At 41.2% G+C, this 19,430-nt stretch overlaps 1 protein-coding gene across 3 annotated transcripts in view; it reads right to left on the bottom strand.

The window, feature by feature from the left end:
• Positions 1-19,430, bottom strand: part of plekhg5b (pleckstrin homology domain containing, family G (with RhoGef domain) member 5b) — an 81,260-nt gene that overhangs the window by 60,601 nt on the left and 1,229 nt on the right. Inside the window, exon 1 of one of the 3 annotated variants that reach the window (XM_085144953.1) lies at positions 5,866-13,021. The exons of the other annotated variants lie outside the window; for them this stretch is intronic. Within the exon in view, the coding sequence (XP_085001079.1) occupies positions 5,866-5,989 (124 nt within the window). The 5' untranslated portion in view covers positions 5,990-13,021. Of the gene's footprint in view, positions 1-5,865; positions 13,022-19,430 lie in introns of those variants that run through there. 3 annotated transcript variants of the gene reach the window in all.

Here is a 19,430-nt window from a genome sequence, read left to right on the forward strand (position 1 = left end):
CAGTACAAACAGTGTTTAAAAGTTGCCTTTTTAGGACTTTATATTTTGGGTCTATTAATAGCATTCTGCCTATGACTGTCAAGTGGCTATGCATTTTAGCAAACTACTGCTAAGATGAATATTATGTAAATCCAGCCTGTTCTCATCCTGGGTCATACACGGCTGTTCTGTCAATGTCACCTCAGAGGAGACCGCAGAGTGTCCTCGGCTTACGTGTTAGGAGATCTGTTTCACTATTGATCAAAGCCATAGTGAAACAGATCTGGTTTCTTGCTCAGGACTTCTAAGTGTTGCTTTTTAAATGCACCGAGTACCATCAAAAATACTTTTTCAATACAGCAGCATTAATGAAGGGACATAACTAAACCTGATTTACAATTTTAACTTCAAACCTAACCAAAGTAAGTAAGCAAAGGTGAACAGCAGGAAAACGTAAAGCTCCCATGCACCACAAACTCCTGGTCGACAGTGGTGTTTGAGTCCACTTCCACCCCTCCTGCCTCCTGAGGCCTTGATTATACTTCTGCTGCAGACACAGACAGCTGGAGACACTACAGCTGAGGAGTCATTCCTGTTATACTTCTTATGCTTCTACTTCTAAAGTCTGCTGTCTGGGGTGCGTGCATAGTTGTTGCTGCACTGTAATGAACATTCTTAGTGCACAGGTGCACAGTCACAAAAAACAAAACTGGTAAGCTCGTGGACACCAGCACCTTCTGGCGGCATCGGTATTTTACCTCTGGGAGTGAGAACAGATCGGTAAATCCTATTTAAACATTACTCTGCAAAGGCAGAGCAGCAGCAAAGTAACCAGATGACGTCACTTATAGATATAATATTAGAGCATCACAAGTTTCCTTGCGATGAGACTGTTCGAGAAGTCTGCAAATACGTTGACTCACAGAAAGACACATAATGGTTTCGACAGTATGACAATAGGATACAACCGAGTGAGAATCCACATGGCAGGAACACACCTGTTAAATCCAGAATTGAATTCAAAATCCTGCTCCTCACATACAAGGTCTTAAATAATCAGGCCCCATCTTATCTTAATGACCTTGTAGTACCATATCACCCTATTAGAGCACTTCGCTCTCGCTCTGCAGGCCTACTTGTTGTTCCTAGAGTATTTAAAAGTAGAATGGGAGGCAGAGCCTTCAGTTTTCAGGCCCCTCTTCTGTGGAACCAGCTTCCAGTTTGGATTCGGGAGACAGACACTATCTCTACTTTTAAGATTAGGCTTAAAACTTTCCTTTTTGCTAAAGCATATAGTTAGGGCTGGACCAGGTGACCCTGAATCCTCCCTTAGTTATGCTGCAATAGATGTAGGCTGCTGGGGATTCCCATGATGCATTGAGTTTTTTATTTCCAGTCACCTTTCTCACTCACTATGTATTAATAGACCTCTCTGCATTGAATCATATCTGTTATTAACCTCTGTCTCTCTTCCACAGCGTGTCTTTTATCCTGTCTTCCTTCTCTCACCCCAACCGGTCGCAGCAGATGGCCCCGCCCCTACCTGAGCCTGGTTCTCCCGGAGGTTTCTTCCTGTTAAAAGGGAGTTTTTCCTTCCCACTGTCGCCAAAGTGCTTGCTCATAGGGGCTCATATGATTGTTGGGTTTTTCTCTGTATCTATGAAGCGCCTTGAGGCGACTTTTGTTGTGATTTGGCGCTATATAAATAAAATTGAATTGAATTGTAGTGGGGAGACTGGGATTGGTCCAATCCTCTCATTCAGCTCCCAGACAGAAGATTAAGCTATTTTTAAAGGCTACCAGACAGGAAATCACTTTAAAAAAAAAAAAGAAAAGGAGAGAATACAAACATTCTTTTTTGGAAATAATTGCTTAATGTCCACACCACCTTTGATTTCAAACACTCATTCTCACTCCCAGGGGCTTGTGGTCCGTAAATAACGACCCCTTCCATTATTACTAAAGCCCAACTATTTTCCTGTTCCTCTACAGGTGGATTGGGTTTGGGTCTGGTAAGCATCCCTTAAATCACGAGCAGGTTGCAGCTGTTTCCAATGCTGAGGCTTCAGTGGCACTGGGGGCAGAACACAGGCTTTCTTCTTAATGTTGTTTTACCCCAGTGGCGGTAAAAACCCACACATGTGCATCGCACACTCTCCCACCCTTTCCCTCCGTCGTTCTCCCTCCACCACATCTGAACGAACCCGAGGTCGCCATGCATAAAACTGAAAACCACAGGACAGCAAGTGTAAACTGTTCCACAGAAGAGTGGAGGAAGCAATCAACAGTTTTCAATTTACAAGATGTGGAAAAATACAAATATCTGATTAACTGTGCTGAGTCACTTCACAGTTATTTAATAGCAATGAACAAAAGCACCGTTCTCCAGCCTCTCCATGCGTATCCAAAGGTCTAGGTGACTTTTGCGTTAAATTAGAAAACTCACAACCCTGTCACAATTTTTAAGAGGCATCATGAGGGGATTACTGCATAGCTCAAATTTTTGGGGGCATTTATGTCAGAAAGTACAGTAATTGGTACAAGTACAAGATATTATTATTGTGACCTCTTTGTGTCAGGCTTTTCTTTTATGGACTTTATTGGTGCTTAACTTTCAGCAGAACACAGGCATGTTCTGCTGTTACTGGAACTCGTGTCTGAGTATGACCTGAGGAATGCCAGTGTGCACTTAGCACAGTGTACGAGAAGTGCATGTTGGGATAAACCAATGATTTTAGAAGCCTCAATTATGACTCACTTAAGAAAAGTTTTAAAAAGTCTGCAATTAAAATGACAAAAACTTCTCCTAATTTGTTCAGAACACTGCTTATGTTACAAATTATCCAATTTTTGCCCACAATTGTAGCTGATAAATTACCACATGATCAGATGTGTTACATAATATATACTGTGATTGTGTAACTGGGTTCATGAGTAGCTCTAGTCATGCTCTTTCCCCTCAGCACTAAAGTCAAAGTCTTTCCAGAAGCCAGTCAGAAACCATCTTGGTAACACGACTGGTCAGTAATTTTGAAGCTCATTTCCAAGTGAAGGGAAACTTTAAATTCAATAGTTACTGTAACAAAACAACTGCAATCAAACGTTTTAAAGGCTTTGTGACTTTGCCAGAAATAAGGTTTTAAAGCTTTGAGGCTAAAGTGTAATACAATCATCCATCGACGGAGATATTTGGTGTAAAAAGTTCATGAAAGTTTTGAATTTAAGTCCTTTTGATGGTGCAAAAAGACCAAAGAGTTGCACAGAGAGGCTAAACAACAACATCATAAATAAAATCGCGCCTAGCTATCTTACTGATCTTCTCAGCCTGTATATTCCTAGTAGAGCACTGAGATCATCAGGCCAAGGCTGAAGACCAGAGGGGACCATCCTTTCGCTTCAGTTGCACCTAACCTCTGGGTACAATCTCCCACAAGCTATTCGCGTGTCTGATTCGATGCAGACTTTTTGAATCCTTGAATACTTATCTATTCGGTTCAGCCTTCCCGGCTATCTAGAGCACGCTTCTTGTAAGTGTACGCTCATGCAACCCCCTTTTCTTCTGTTTTGTTGAACAATGTTTTGTATTGATTTTACCTTTGAAGTTTTATTTTGATATCTGCTTAATTTGTATGCTTGGTTAATCAATGCTTTCCACCTGCTCGCTCATTTGCATTTGCATTTTGCTGCTGCTTTTACTGGATTTTGTGAAGCACTTTGGTGTACCTCTGGTTTTAAATGTGCTATGTCAATAAAGTTGTATTGTATTGTGACAGATAATTTATCTTCAGCAGTACCAAACACGGCTTATTTTGCTTTATTAAAGAAGCTATACATGCAACTATTTATTTATCATTGTAGTTTTTTATTACTGATTCTTTTACACAGCACCTATAGAGTTAAAAAAGTGGGTTGTTCTCCTGAAATTTAACTTGGTGGCAATTTTGTACATATTTACACATCTCTCAGGACAGACTGTAATAATCAGGTGATCCCGTTTACGTCTGACATTCTCATCAACTTCAGCTGAACCGAGCAAATGTTAGCATGCGAAACATCAGCGTGTTAGCACTGTAACAGAGAACCTCTTAATACAGCGACATTAGTGTAAAGGTCGAGCACCGCTGTGCCGTGGTACAGCTTCACAGAGTTGCCAGCACAATTAGACTCTTGGTCATATTTCAACCGCTGAAAATATGTCAAAAAACCAGATCCGGTGTTCTGACAAACCATCCTACTTTGGCAAAACGTCCGACCGTAAGTAGTTTATGCACATTTCTGCTGTCAGAGTAATTCTAGCACAAATTTAAGTAGGTATGACGGTCTGTCACTTAACTTTGCCCATCAGAGTATGGCTGTAGCTCATACTCAAAGCCAGGACGGTTTGCCACTTCATTTTACCCGTTAAAGTATGCTTGTAGGTCTTATTAACAAAGTTAGGACGGTTTGCCACTTAATTTTGTGTTGTGCGCATGTGCAGAAACAACAGGTAGGGTGGTTTGTCAGGTAGGATGGATTCCCAGAACACCGGATAGATAAGATAATCCATGGAAATGATTGAATTCTGGTTTCAAGTTTTTGTTTTTTTCCATTTTGGTGAATGTAACAATATCCTAAAGCTGACAGCTAGCATACAGTTGAGAATGTTTTCAGTAGAAGCTCAGGACTTAATTACAGAAATGGAGAAAAAAAATGTAAGGATCACAGCCTGACTGTACCCTTCTTGGCTCCTCTCTTCGTCTGCCAAACAGGTCTGCCTCAGCTGGCAGACTGACTAAAAAGCAGTGCTATTTCCAAAAGGCTGGCTGGCAAAGAGGACAGGATGAAGAACATTCCTCCACAGCCGTGTGTTATCACTTCCCTTTCACTAATGGCGTAAATCGGGAGGGGCGGGAGAGGGAACACAGCGGAAAGCAAGTGCCCCTGTGCCACTTCAAAAAAAAAAAAAAAAGCAGCACCGAGTGGAGACAGGGGAGGATTTCAGTGCTGTTACGCACTTCTTCCATGGTAAATATTTCATCTGTGAAGCTGGTCTCATCCGCTCTTTCCCTCTTGTCTACCTCATGTGAGGCTGTCTTCATGCCAGGTCACTGAGTGCTTTCCACGGAAGAACAGAGCAATGGAAAAAAAAAAACTTTCCATAATGGGGATAAAATACTTCACTCAAAATGAAAGTGATCTTTTTTTTTTCTTGCAGAAAAAGTTACATAAAACAATGCAGAGTTATTTCTTATGAATGTTAAAGGATCACTTGATCGTATCAGTGAAATACGGATGCGACGTAGTGGACAAGCTCTGAACTGCTGGTCCATTTCTTTTTTCCTTCATAATGAATAATGCTCATCTTATAAGCAAAGGAATTTCCTTTTGTTTTTAATTAACTAATTAGCATGAAAGACGGTGTATTTGAGCCTAAATGTCACCAGTCTGGTGGGTTTCTTCTCAGCAGACACATACTGGACACATTAAGATTCGTAAACTTGAGCGCGCGTGAAGATTTTAGCGTTTGGCTCTCAGACGTGCACACAGCAAACATGTTTTATATAACAAAGCGAGCCAGCATTCACACCGTCACTATTAAGGCTGGTTCCAAAAAGCAGCTTTGAGCTTTGCAGTCTTAAAGAAACCAGATCAGGGACAAACAATTTGTAATAATCTGTAATCTAGTACATTTTGAAGTGTACAAAGACATTTGTCCTGTGGTGATTAGTGATATAGGGCTGGTTAATTCATTTCTGTGGCATATTTGGCATCTCAATCTTTTAAAATAATCCAAAGTAAAACAAACACAAACCAATGCAATGCTCATCCTTGTGTTGTTGTGCAGAAAACCAGACACACAAACACTAATCCAAACGTTAAGTCAGGTGACCTGGTTCCTCAGCTTACCACACAGATCATGGATGACGTCCAGGGATGAAGACCAGGAGTAGCGCTCCATTAACCCTTCGCTGAAAGGAGATGGCAAAGCCTCCAACTCGTACGCACCACGCTTCTTCCAGTAGAGGAACATTGTGACTTCTTCGACAAGCAAATATTTTACAGGGATGAGTATAATTTAGCCGTTTGCCCATACTTTGCATGTGAAATTGGAAAGTCTGAGCAGCCCATGGCCCCTTCCCCCACTGAACAATTATCTGAAGCTCTGCAGACAATTATTCCTCCCTTTTCTTTGACCATTTTTAAAGACAAAGCCTGCCAGCCAACTCTGCTTTCAACTTTGCCAACTGCCAATATGTTCATCTGTAATCTCCACCTGCACGATTACCTCATCCAGCTTGCGCTTGCTAAAACTTGCTTTGAACCTCCTAAGTCTGATCCTACTTCACGGCGAGTCCAAGTGAGCAAATGCACTTCCTTCAACTACAATTATATTTCCAGAGGACAACAGTATCAATTCTGTAACTGCAACAAACTTTTTATCATTTAAAAATAAGCAACATTTAATACTGCATCTGATCCCACAAAGCAAAGACCAATAAATGTCTCTGAACCGTCTGTTCACTGCATCGTCCTGTTGATCCTGTAGGTTTTTAGATTCTCTGCTAATCATCCACTTAAAGCCGCCCACCAGGAGCTGTCAAGCACCAAATGCTGTCCTCTTCTAATCCATTTATCCAAGCTTTTCCCAACTAAATTACAGACAACCAACTGCTAAAAAGGGTGTTGCTCATCTCATCTCAAGTTTCCTTTGCCGTCGCCTTCCCTGAGGTTTGACTTTATCCATGACAAAGTTTCTCAAACTGTGCAAAGTTGGCGTGTGAGGCAAGCTGCTCATGTTAAAGCCCTGTGTAGGATCTCCTGGAGATAGGGGGGCTTTCTGCCCACTCCATCAGACAAGTGTTTTATTCATGCAGAGGTGAGTTGCATGCTGGGACGGGCAATGTGGGCCAATGGCTTTTGGACTGGGTGACACAAAGATCTCTTTTAGGCCTCCTCCTACATCCAGAGCGGACTTTCTTTATGTTTTGCTCAAACTGTAAAAGGCTGACATTTTTCTGCATTGATTAGTGCCCGCGCCCTTTATGTCTCCTGAAAGATTTATTCGTTTTTATGAATGCACCAGCTCTGTGGAGCATGAGCTCAGATATTTCTGAGGAGGTAGAACGCACACATCAGCCTCTCGGAAATGAGCAAAAAGGAGTCCAGTTGCAAAACGCCCGAGTGAGACAACGCACTCCGATCCTCTAATATCTTGGAAAAACAGCCGAAGGGTTAAACCAACATGCAGTTAGATATCAAATCAAGACATAATATTTTCCAGGGTTGCTTAAAGGTTGATGCACTGCTATTATGCATCTAAAATGGGAGAAGAAATACTGTGAGAATGTGCTGCGCCAGCCGGGGGAAGGGAGGGACGTTGTCACACATAGCGACCCACATGTCCAATTTTGGGATAAGAAATTAGAGGGTAGGATGGGAGCTGGTTTTCTGCTCAGCGCTGGGCTTTGCAGACATATGGTAATAATCTGAAGCAGCTTTGAGCACGCAGCTTCCCTTTTAATGAAGAGCGCAGTCGTGCAGCATGAGAACTGGGAAGCAAATACAAGGGCCAATTTCCACCTACTACAGAAACAAAGCTGAAAGCAGATGAGATATTAGCCTCGCTTTCATCATCATCCATCAGCTCAGCTTTTAATAAAAAGACACTTCTTTAGTCCTATCAAGAACAGAAAATACCTGCTCAGGTATGACACCAATACTGACACTAGAATGCTTTTATGTCTGATCTCATACACAGAATATTTGTGTATAATTTAGAATCTAGAAATGGTTTCTGTACAGTGAAAACACATTTTCAGAGGCTGGGCAGGTGTTTGCTGGCAGACTGTGCATGTTCAGGTCCAGTCAAAGTTTAATCCCTACGAAAAGACTTTTGGTACAGGTAACTTTGGGTTTTGTGGAAGAGTCTGATCAGTTTGACTGCACATGTTTTTGAGCAGGCTTTTGTTGCATGCAGGTGCACACGCACAATCTTAAAACCAAAGGGTCATTTGAACCTTTTTTATTAGCACGTTTTAATTTAGCTACATTCATAAACAATGACTGGCGCAGGGAACAGGAACCAGTCTTCAACCGTTATCTGGGATCCAGATATCCTGGCCACTGCCTTCAGAGGCTACGATTGGAGACGAGTCCAATAATGACCAAAATGCAAGGGAATCTGTATTTTCTACCAAGATTACACAGCCTGATTTATGTATAATTTGCCAAGGTTTGACAAAGGTTTCCATTCACAAATAGGTATTCCAGCAGTTTGCATTGCTCTTTCAAGAAGTAGCCTCGAGTACTAAAAACCACCAGCATCCCTGCCTCTTAAACCCTCATTTTTGATCTCCACACTCCTACTCCCTCCAAAAAAGTCAAGTCACAAGTTCAAGCTAAAAATAAACCTGATGTAATCGCTATAAAATAATCAGGATTATTTCTTTAGACTTAACAAAGAATCTCAGAAAAACAGAAGACATTATGCAACTGTTTTTATAAGCTCAGCGGCTCTGCCCCTGGCTTATTAAGCAGAACATTCATGTATAACATCCGTGGACTAGGTGTTACAAATCTGCATTCCCATCTGCTTGAGTCATTCTCACCCATCTTAAAATAAACACCACACAAAACATGGCTGAAAATGAAGGATTTCGAACAGCTGATCTGGATATCAATCGTTCCAGCTGATAAATATACTTTTTAGGGCAAAAATCTTGATGCCAGTGCAAAGTTTCGAAGTGTGCGTCTCTCAGCAATGCAATGATGAATGGCAGTCCTCAACCAGTCTCTGGTACTGTAAAGATAACAGCAGAAGGAGCAGTATGATGACAGCCCTATTATTGCAAAGATGTTGATCTTATCATCCAGGATATTGTAAGGAACAGTTTGACCCTGACTGACACTTGTTATGCTCAGAGTTTGATAAGAACTTTGCATCATATCTGCCTGATAAGTAGCTACAGCCAGGAGATGGTCAGCATAGTAAACGACAAAGTTCTTCATTTCCATAGCTCACTAATTAACACTACTTGACAGATTGAGGTTTGTCTCTGTGCTTTGCTGGAAACCCTTCTATTGCAGTGCGCCTTCACAATAAAATCCCTAAAAAGAAATATACACATGCAACAAGGGAACAAAGATTCCTTTTACACTATTGTGGTGACAGAAGTATCTATATTTTTATATGTATGTAAAAAACAAACTGGGTTTCTAAAACATATCAGGCAGTAGAAGGTTCATTTCTTCCTGTTTACAGTCTTTATGCAAAGCTATGCTAACAGCTTCTACACTCGCTACTTTGTTAGGTACACCTGTTCAGCAGGCGTGTGATTAGCTGATCAGATATTCAGCCAATCACACGGCAGCAACTCAGTGCATTTAGGCAGGGGCTGTATCCCAATTCAGGCTCTGCAGCCTTAAAGGCCGCATTTTAAGGCCGATTATGTCACAACGACGCGACGAAGGTTGTCCCAATTCGAAGGCTGCTCGAAATGCGGCCCTCAAATGTGTCCTTCATTTCCCTGAATTTTAAGGATGTGGCGGTGTAGACTTCGTGGCCCAACATATCCCAGAATGCATAGCGCGGCGGTGGGTGTGGATAATTTTGCCTAAAAACTACAGAGAATGATCAAAGCTCATGTAGAAACAAACAAACAAATGAACAAAAGATTTTCTCCTTCATTTCTGTCACACAAAGCTGTATGAAACGTTTCCAGCTGTTAGTATCATGGTTGCTAGGCAACCTGGGCAGCGCGATGGAAGCTAGACCGTCCCATTTCACAAGCCTCGCACTTCCGGCCTTAGCGGTCTTTGAGTACGCGGCCCTTGTGGACCGTTAAGGCTGCGTACTCAAGATGATCCGCTGAAGATCAAACAGAACATCAGAATAAGGAAGAAAGGAGATTTAAGTAAATGTGGTGCTAGACTCCCTGATCTCAGTATTTCACCAACTGCTGATCTCTAGCTGGTTGTGTCAAAGGAGAATGTTCAGTTTTTCAGGCTAATAGGAAAGCAGCTACAACCCAAATAACAATTTGTTACCACCAAAGTATGCAAAACAACATCTCTGACGCAGATTGGCCACAACAGCAGAAGACCACACCGCTGCCACTGTCAGCTAAAAACAAAAAGAAGCTTCAGTTCACATGGGCTCACCCAAATTGGACAACAGAAGAATGGAAAAACATTCTCTAATGTGACGAGTCTCAATTTCTGCTGCAACATTTGGATGATAGGGTCAGAACTTGGTGTAAAGCAGCGGTCCCCAACCCCCGGGCTTCGGACCGGTACCGGTCCGTGAGTCGTTTGGTACCGGGCTGCGAGAGTTGAGGCTCAGGTGTGAAATGTATAGTTTTCAGGGTTTTTATCAGTTTTCAGCGTTATTTTGTTATCGTTTTTATTGTTTACTCGGTTTTCCTGGGTCTTTTCATGTGTGTTGTGAATAAATCTTCTTTTTTCGGTACCGGTACTAGTTTTATTTTGTTGTATTTATCCGCGACACCTTAAAGGCCGGTCCATGAAAATATTGTCGGGCATAAACCGGTCCGTGGCGCAAAAAAGGTTGGGGACCGCTGGTGTAAAGGCCATAAAAGCATGGGTACACCCTGTTTTGCATCAACAGTTCAAGCTGATCATAGTGTAATGGTTTTCTTAGCACATCTTAGCACCAACATTTAAATGCAACAGCCTATCAGAGTATTGTTGTCCATCCCTTTATGACCACCTTCATGGCCTTTATACACAAATCTTCTGATGGCTGCTGTCCTTTTATAAAGATAATCTCAGACTGGTTCCTCGAACATGACGATGAGTTCTCAAATGGTCTTTGCAGTCACAACATCTCAATGCAACAGAGCATCTTTTGGATGTGGTACAATGAGAGATTTGCATCATGGATGTGCAGCTGACAAATTTGCATCAACCGTTTGATGCCATCATGTCAACATGTACCAAAATCTCTGAGGAATGTTTCCAGCACCTTGTACCATGGAAAATTAAGGCAGTTCTAAATGGGGTCCAATCTGGTACTTGCAAGGTATACCTAATAAAATGTCTATTGAGTGCATTTGCTTTATATACACCACACAGAAAGTTCCAAGCAGTAAGAATATTTTCTAAATGCCTCAGTAGTCATTTAATCCAGTATAGCACTGCTTGTAAACCTTTAGGTCAACACACTAATTAGAGGTGATATTACTACAAATATTAATGTTAATTCAGCTGCCGCCAACTGATCGTAGTAGCATAAGATAAAAATAGCGAGCAAAACGTCCTAGTGTGTCAAGCCTGAATGAACTGGCTGCTCAACAGGATCACACTCACTAAAGTATTAATGGTGTGTTGAGGAACGAGTGAGCGAGTGGCTGCAGTATGACAAGACTGTAAATGAGACTTTTGGACTGTGAGCAGCAAGGGGGGGAAAAAAGTGTGTAAGTCTGAGTGTTGACAGAGGGAGTGCAGTTGAAGGCTTGTGCGTGCCCATGTGGAGGAGGTTGGGGGTTATATTTAGCAAGGTGGCCCATCAAACAGGCTGAGGTTATCCTCTCACCAGCAAACTAAGAGCAGTTAAAGACGTCTCTGTGTGAATGCTCAGAAAAAAAGAAGAAAATACAAATTATTTAGTTTCTGCCTCACCAAAAAGCAACTTCCAGAGAGACTATCCATTTCTGTTTTTACATATGGATTAATACATTTAAGGAAAAGCAGCACATATTAATGTGCACATCAAACCTGCCAAGAGGCTGCGTATTCGAGATACGTTTCAGGGTACGTATCACTCACCTGTCTTTTGCAAGAGGCACATTTCCATTCTATCCAGAGCCTGAGACACATTTCTCTACTCTTTGGATACAATTTATCTGGCTGCTGTGCTTTGCACGATGCACACCACCTGCTTTGACTCCATTTTTTTTTATATTTCATTACTTTTGTGCTTCTGTGCTTTATAAGATTTGAAGGAACTTTTTTTGTTTTTAATATATAACCAGTCACACATAGGTTGTGCCAAAGGATGATGATCTCAGAGACTTTGCATTAAATCAGTATTTTTGGATTCACCCATCCAAGTCATGGTTGGACAGGAGCCTAACCCAGCTGTCACCGGGCAAAAGGTGGGCCCAGTCCAGACAGGTTACAAAGCTATCCCAGGGTTAATAATTCAATCTGCTTTCTGTAATGCCGGCACTCATAACACGGACAGACACGCACACAAAATTTCATTCGCACATGTCTCCACTCTTTGAAATCAACATCAATCCATCGTCATCATCTCAAAATGAGAGAAAAGTGAAGGGTATTTTTGACTGTTGTTTTGACTATAAATTAGAGTCAACTATGGCTTTGCACACACGCACGCTACTCTCCTCTGCTTTTTATTTCATCGTGTGCGTTTTGCTGGTGAAAGACTCAGCTGTGTGTGGGGAAGGTGCGGTGGAGGGTGGAGGCGAGACAGATGAGCCGTTTTACACATTTATACAGGTTGAACAAGCAAACGGACGCACAGGCGGAAATATATGTAAAAGTTAAAAAACAAAACAAAACAAAACAAAAAAACCCACCATGAACGTGACTTATTGGTTATTAGCAGTCTCGCAGAGGGATCACAGGACTATTGGACTATGGAGAAGATCACCAAAACATACTGTCTGGTTTCATTTCCTTTTGTCTTCAACTAAATGAAAAATAAATTACGTTTCTTTATCCATCATTACTGCTGTCAGTTGGGCACCATTTGTCTGGCTACTCTGCTTTTAGCTCTTCAGTCGCTGCTGAAAGACAGCAGCCTCTGCAGGGCCTGCAGCTCTGTTAGACTGTGCTATGAGCTAAATGCACATGTCGCTATGCTAATATGCCCACAACACTAAGGTGTTTATTAGGGGTGGGGGAAAAAAATCGATACTGTGTAGCATCGTGATATTTTGTTTGCTAATAATGTATCGATACAGGGACAGCAGAAATCGATATTTTGTTACAAAAAAGGTTTTTGTGCTCTGACTTCAGAGCATGTTGATCCTTTTTCTGAGCAAGAATCCTGACATTCCCTCACTGTCCAAATGTGTTTAACTTTTTTTTTTCAATGGCAGCAATAAACAGGACAGTTTACTTATTTTAATTTAAGACATGTTTTATTTTAATTAAGTTGAAAACTTTTTTATTTAATGTAAAATTATATTTTGTTTTAATTTACTTTCAAATTCTTCAGTTTCTGAAGGGGCTGCATAGTTTTCATAAATTTCATAGTTCAGAATAGCTATAATTGTACCAGATGGTTGCGTTCAGTTAAGTTGGACTAGACTGTAATACAAACCGTTCAGTTTGTCAACAATAAAACTGAAATGAGAGAAAGACTGAGTGTGAGACTTTGATATTAGATAAAATGAATATTGATAAAGTTTACCTTTATGTACAGAATCTGAATATCGCAAAATATTTTTAAAAAATTGCAATAATATCGTATCGTGCGTTAAGTATTGTGATAATATCGTATCGTGGGATGTATGGTGATTCCCACCTCTAGTGTTTATGAGTATAATTCAGGTGAGAAATAAAAAACGGATTTGTCGAGTGTAACACAGCCTGCAACTATCGGGCTGTGAGTATTATTACACTCTTCTGCATTTCAGGCCATTCTCAACAAATCTCTTTGATTCTGTAGTATTTGTCTAACGAGTCAAGATATATGAAGAGGTCACCTTAATTTTAGGCTACGATTTAAAAAGAGAAAACACCAGTTAACTTACTTATAAACGAATTCAGTGCTAATTAGAACTGACAGGAATAGAAACAGATATCAAACACACTGGGCAGATTGTTCAGTCTGTCAGAGTCATATGCTTAATCAGTTCCTTTTATCTGCCATGGTTTTCTGGCCTGGTCTTTTTGGCAGTCGTGCATCACAGAGCAATGATGTCAAACTGGTAGCAGACCTGAGAAACAGGCGGGCCTTTTTTCCAAGCCGAACTCTTTGACTCAGAGATGTAAACCTGTCTTAGCGCAGCCTATACACAGAAATCTGATAAGGAATCAGTAACAAAATCAACATGGACAGAGATGTTATTATTCTTTGTGGATGCTCGATTAAAAGTATTGGACAAAATAAAGTGCTGAGTCACACTAGCGCTTGATAAAAAGTCAGGAGGCCCACCAAAGTTATTACAGTTCACCTTGAAGGGGGAACATTAATGTGTAGACAAAATTTATTGACACTGTATTCTGTGGTTGAGCTCAGCCTTGCAGAGTCATTAGGATTCTTCCCCTAGAAACTGTAAAAGTGTCAAGATTTTACAGCAATCTTTAAATAGTTCATAAAGTATTTCAGTGTAGGGCATGGAGGACTTTATAAGGCACCAAGACAGGGCGACACCTGAGACCTGATAAGAGACAGGGTTGAAAAACAACAATTAAAAAAAAACAAACAAACCAGCCAACTTGTTTATAATACAATCTGACTGTTGATTCAATACATGTAGATTTTATATTCCAGTGGCCAATGAAATTAAAGTAAATTTAGATAAAGCTTTAAAGTCCCAGTAATTCACCACAGAGGCTCATCTGCCTCCATCTCACCGTATACCTTATATCAGCGGCCCCCAACCCCCGGGCCCCCCGGTCGTTTGGTACCGGGCCGCGAGAGTTGAGGCTTGGGTGTTTATGGTTTTCAGGGTTTTTAATCTGAATTTCTTTAATCATTCTTATCGTTAACTAAGTTTTCCCGGGTCTTTTCCCCCTTATAATGTATAAATCTCGCAACTTATTTACAACTGGGCTCGTCAGACACTCTTTTTGGCTGCAGTGGTTGTTATTATATTTACATGCTTCCATCTCCCGTTTCTGCTCGTTAACAGCTTGTACTTTTCCACTCTCCTTTTTCTCCCTCCCTCGCCCACAGACACATAACGGGTGTGGCAGTCCATTCTCCCTGCAGCACGGACTACACCGCCCATGAGACTACATTCTTTATAGGGCTATGCCTGTAGCACTCTGCTTATTGCCTTCATATTAAATAATTTTTACAAATATTTCTTCACGTCATTATGCGGGCCGCAAGTAAGGGTGAGATGGGCCGCGAGATTGAGACACAGACATTAGAGCCTCTTAATGCGTGTTTTGTTTGGGTTTCCAGTGGAAACTTTCCACCAGCATGGAAACCAAAAACAGAGAGGGCATAGCCTTGTGAGACAGGAAAATACTGCCGTATAATCCATTTATTTCAACAAAGTAACTGTATTCTAAATACCACCTTTTTAAACGGTAACTGTAACGGAATACAGTTACTCATATTTTGTATTTTAAACAGGTAACGGCGGTACATGTACTCCGTTACTCTATCACAAATCAAGGTAAAGCTTAAAAACACTCGCTCGAAATGAAAGCAAACCCAAACACAAATTATTTTGACCTTGCTTGAGCGCCATCATCAAGTCTTCATACAACTGAATGAGAGAAGTGAACGAGTACCTGAATTTGAAACGAGTGGATTTTACCACATGTCTTCTGAAGATATCTAAAGCGCTGATATAAACCCTCAGGAGCTGAGTTAGAGGGGCCATCCCCAGCGAGTGAGTCATGATGACACATGGTGTAATTTAACAGTCCATCCTTAAACCAGCAGCTCAGAGGGACAAACAACCACTCTTCAGCTTGTTGATATGAATAATCCCATAATTGAAACAATCTGGTTGAAATTGCAGAGGGGGTCTACGGTTGAGAAGCCAATAACAGAGTCAACGGGAATCAAAAACACTTATTCTTGAAAAGTACAGTTATTGTCATGGGGAAGGCTGCAGTGCACATAAACAGTCATTTAAGCAGGGTGGAGGTTACACGTGTGGAAGGACACATTTAGAGATAAACATTTGCAGTTATGTTCCTGGTTAAAGAAGGTGTGTGTACGTGTATGCGTGCACATGTGTGTGACCTTTACATATGCCCTCTAATTATCTGCTGCACAGCTTGAAGTGAGCGAGCGCACTGTTGGTCTATTTACAACATGATGAGGCCCTGACAGCGTGGAAGGGCTTTTGATCACATTAGCTGCCTTTATTCGTTTGAAGTTGGCAAAGTGATGCGGAGCGTGAATTTACAAAACAAGATTTCAATCCAACGCTGACCAACGGAGCAGATTTCATATGCAAACTGAATGAAAATGCAAAGCGGAGGCCAACAGCTTGTGCTCTGTGTGACGATGCAAAACTGCATGGACAGACTACCCCTGAAGTGCACCAACCGAATTGTGAGCCTAACAAACCTGCTTCTCCGATAAGGCAATGCGCCCTGAAATGGCGCAAACTTTGACTGAGCGTAAGAAGGGAAGCGTATCAGCTTCTGTTCGTCATTGATCACTTAAAAGTGCTCCAATGGGAAAAGATCTGTGAGAGAGCAGTGGGGAAAAATAAGCCCTTAGCTGACAGCAGGTTTATGACAATGACTTCATCTGTGGCCATAAACAAAAACACTGACACTGCAGTAAAGTGTGCAAGGCCACAACACCTGCTCAGTGTGCATACTGTGAGTTTCACTTATGCCTCTCAAAGCACCTGAAATCAATGTTTTTTACATTTACAATAGATCACGACTTAAAGGCAAAGGCTTTGTTCTCATCAGCTCATCAAGCGCTCACAGCGAGAATTAGAAATGCTAAGCGTTTAAGAAAAAGTCTGGTTCCACAAAGTGACACAATGACTGCTTTTGTTATGACAGTGTTGGATTTTGCAAGTTTTTAGAAAAAAAAAACAAAGCATTAAAACACAAAAAAGAACAGTAAATGCACTGAGGACTAAAAGCTAGTGGAGAAGATAATGTGGAAATGACACACTGTCTATTACCAGAGGAAGAACAAGAGCAAAGACTTCAAAGGGGAGAAATAGGGCAGTAGAACCACAACGGCCAAATATGTGGAAAATCTGATGGTTGTACATGAAATGAGAAAAGTTTTGGGTCGCAGGACCTTCGTGAACTCCCCTGCTGTGGGTAAATCAACAAGCAAGAAGTGGAGTGCAGAAATAATTAGATGCAAGGAAGGAAATACATTTTCTGTCAGACACAGGGAAGGGAAAGATTGCATAAGTGAGCTATTGTTGTTCAGTACAGTCTGCAATGCAGATCACATTCAACTAGAGACAAAAGCTAACTGTGTTTACCAATATTTACTGTAGTACCAAAAGAGGTCAACTTGCAGTCATTGCATTTTAGCAAAAAACCCAAAAACTTTTATACGTTAAAAGAAAAAAATAAATACTAGGATGAGCTGGAGCAACACACAAGAAATTTGAATGATTATGTTTCTGCAACTGAAGGAAAGAAAGAAAATAAGCAAACCGTGACACAAAATGGCATCAGGAGAAGACATGAATGCAGAGAGGGAAAAGGAGAAAGGAAATCACACTGGAACAACAGAAAGACAGTTTGGAAAAGGACGTTTAAACTGTAACGAGCCACGAGCCAGACAAACACTAATGCGCACTCGTGCACACACTAACACACACCGTGGCACATGCACGCAACTTTCAAAAGTCTGGTCAGGCTCCAGATGTTCCCTGAGAGCTCTGCGGCTCAACATCGGGTCCATTTAGCTGCTATTCTAGACCCATTTATTATGCTAAAGATGTTCTGATTTAGATTCACGTCTGAGCACTTCCTGGGCAAACGTCATCTGCCAGCAGAGCTCATTTGATATGATCAAAAGCACCATTACAGCTGTTAAAGGAGGCTATTGGTAAGATATATTTTCTTGCCGTTTTAAAGGTGAAGAAGAAAAACTGTCATACATCTTCTCATGAGCCTGCATGGGCAGCGACTTCTTGAGGGCTCATTTCAGAAAGGAAATTACAGAATCCATCTGTAGATGAAGATCATGCGGCATGATAAAAAGCCCCAAAGTGGCTAGTGTTCTGTCAATGGCTGCAAAAGAATGGCCTCATCTTGGAAAGCCACAGGGCCGCCAAGTCCTTAAAGTACTCAGAAGAAGATAATTTCATCATCTGTAATTTCTAATTGATCGTGAGATGTGATTAAACACGGCTACTAAAAATACTGTTTCCACTGCTGTTCGGCATTAACGTGCAAACCTCAGCTCTGAAGTCTGTAAATCACTGAAACCACTTAAGTGGACAAAGCAGCTGGTGAATTATTCTGTAAGCTTAATGAAGTGATTAAATTTAAAGAAAATGAAGTAGAAATTGGACACAGCCCTGTCTCGAGGATTTGTGGCTCTAACAAGAAAACATTTACAGGCATTTTTCCACTAATTTCAAATATTAAATAGACTTGATGATTAATAGGGGTCGGAATCAGAGAGTAACTCATAATACAACACTATCACAATGTGTTATCCATCCAAGTGGCTACCACAGACTAAAGTCTAACCAACTTGAACAGCCTTTGCCTTTTGTGGACACAGGTCTTTACCCCTTGGAAGTAACTTGGAGTAACCTTTGAAGCTCTTCTCTGAACTGAGCAGGTTCTGTCATATTTCAGGTCTGCTTACAGACCAAATAACTTGAGTTTGCACCACAAGTTAGCGAGGGTGGTCTCTGCCCATGCAGCTACCCTTGGAAAAACATGGAAACTGTTCTTATGGCCATCGTACGACATTTCATATATATACTCAGATGTCAAACCTCGTCGTTAAGGGTACAGGCGAGGTCGTCAGATGTTGCCTTTATGAGTGGAAGAGGTCAATTTCAGCCTCTGACATCAGTGAACATCACCGATATGGCTGTACCGATAGTAGTCTGACATGAACCAAACGAATTAGGCTCAATCGACTGAAAATAAAGACATGCGAAGACCACACTTCTACATTTACGGTCAAGCTTTGCATGAACAGCACATGATGCTGTAATACTACGAAGCATTAAACTAATATGTCCTTCCCACGGTTGACATCCCAGCAGTGAATAAGTGCACACAGCAGAGATATTTCTTCAGTTTTTGTTTTGTTGTGGACGACAGAGACCAGACTAGACATCTGGCCCCAGATTAGACCAGTGTGTTTAAGACAGACTTAAGACTCCGGTGGCCTGGAACACTGAAGGGTTCCAGACTCAACCAATTAAGGCTGCTAAACTTTAACTCCGTGCATACTTCACTTACTGCATGAACCCATGAACTGCAAACAGTGTACATGAACATGTAAAGTCTATAAAGGAGAGGGAGAGCGAGAGGGAGCTAAACTCCAAGGACATCAATCTGATAAGTCTTCAAAGCTAGAAGAGTCAAGTATTCATTTTATTAGGTTTCCATCAATAAAAGCTCAACGAGAAACTAATTTGCAGTTTACCTGAGTGTGAGAAACAGTTAGATAAACTCTAAATTATGAGCGGGAAAGAGTGGAGGAGTGCATGAAAAAAAAGAACTGCTGTAAATTGTACTGTCTGGAGATTTACAAGAGGTAATATCCATCATCTGAGTGTATACTGAGTTGTCCCAAGATCCTTTATCAGGTGCATAACTTCAGATCAGAGTGT

The sequence above is a fragment of the Neolamprologus multifasciatus genome, chromosome 20, assembly GCF_963576455.1.
Source record: "Neolamprologus multifasciatus chromosome 20, fNeoMul1.2, whole genome shotgun sequence".
Lineage (NCBI taxonomy): Eukaryota > Metazoa > Chordata > Actinopteri > Cichliformes > Cichlidae > Neolamprologus > Neolamprologus multifasciatus.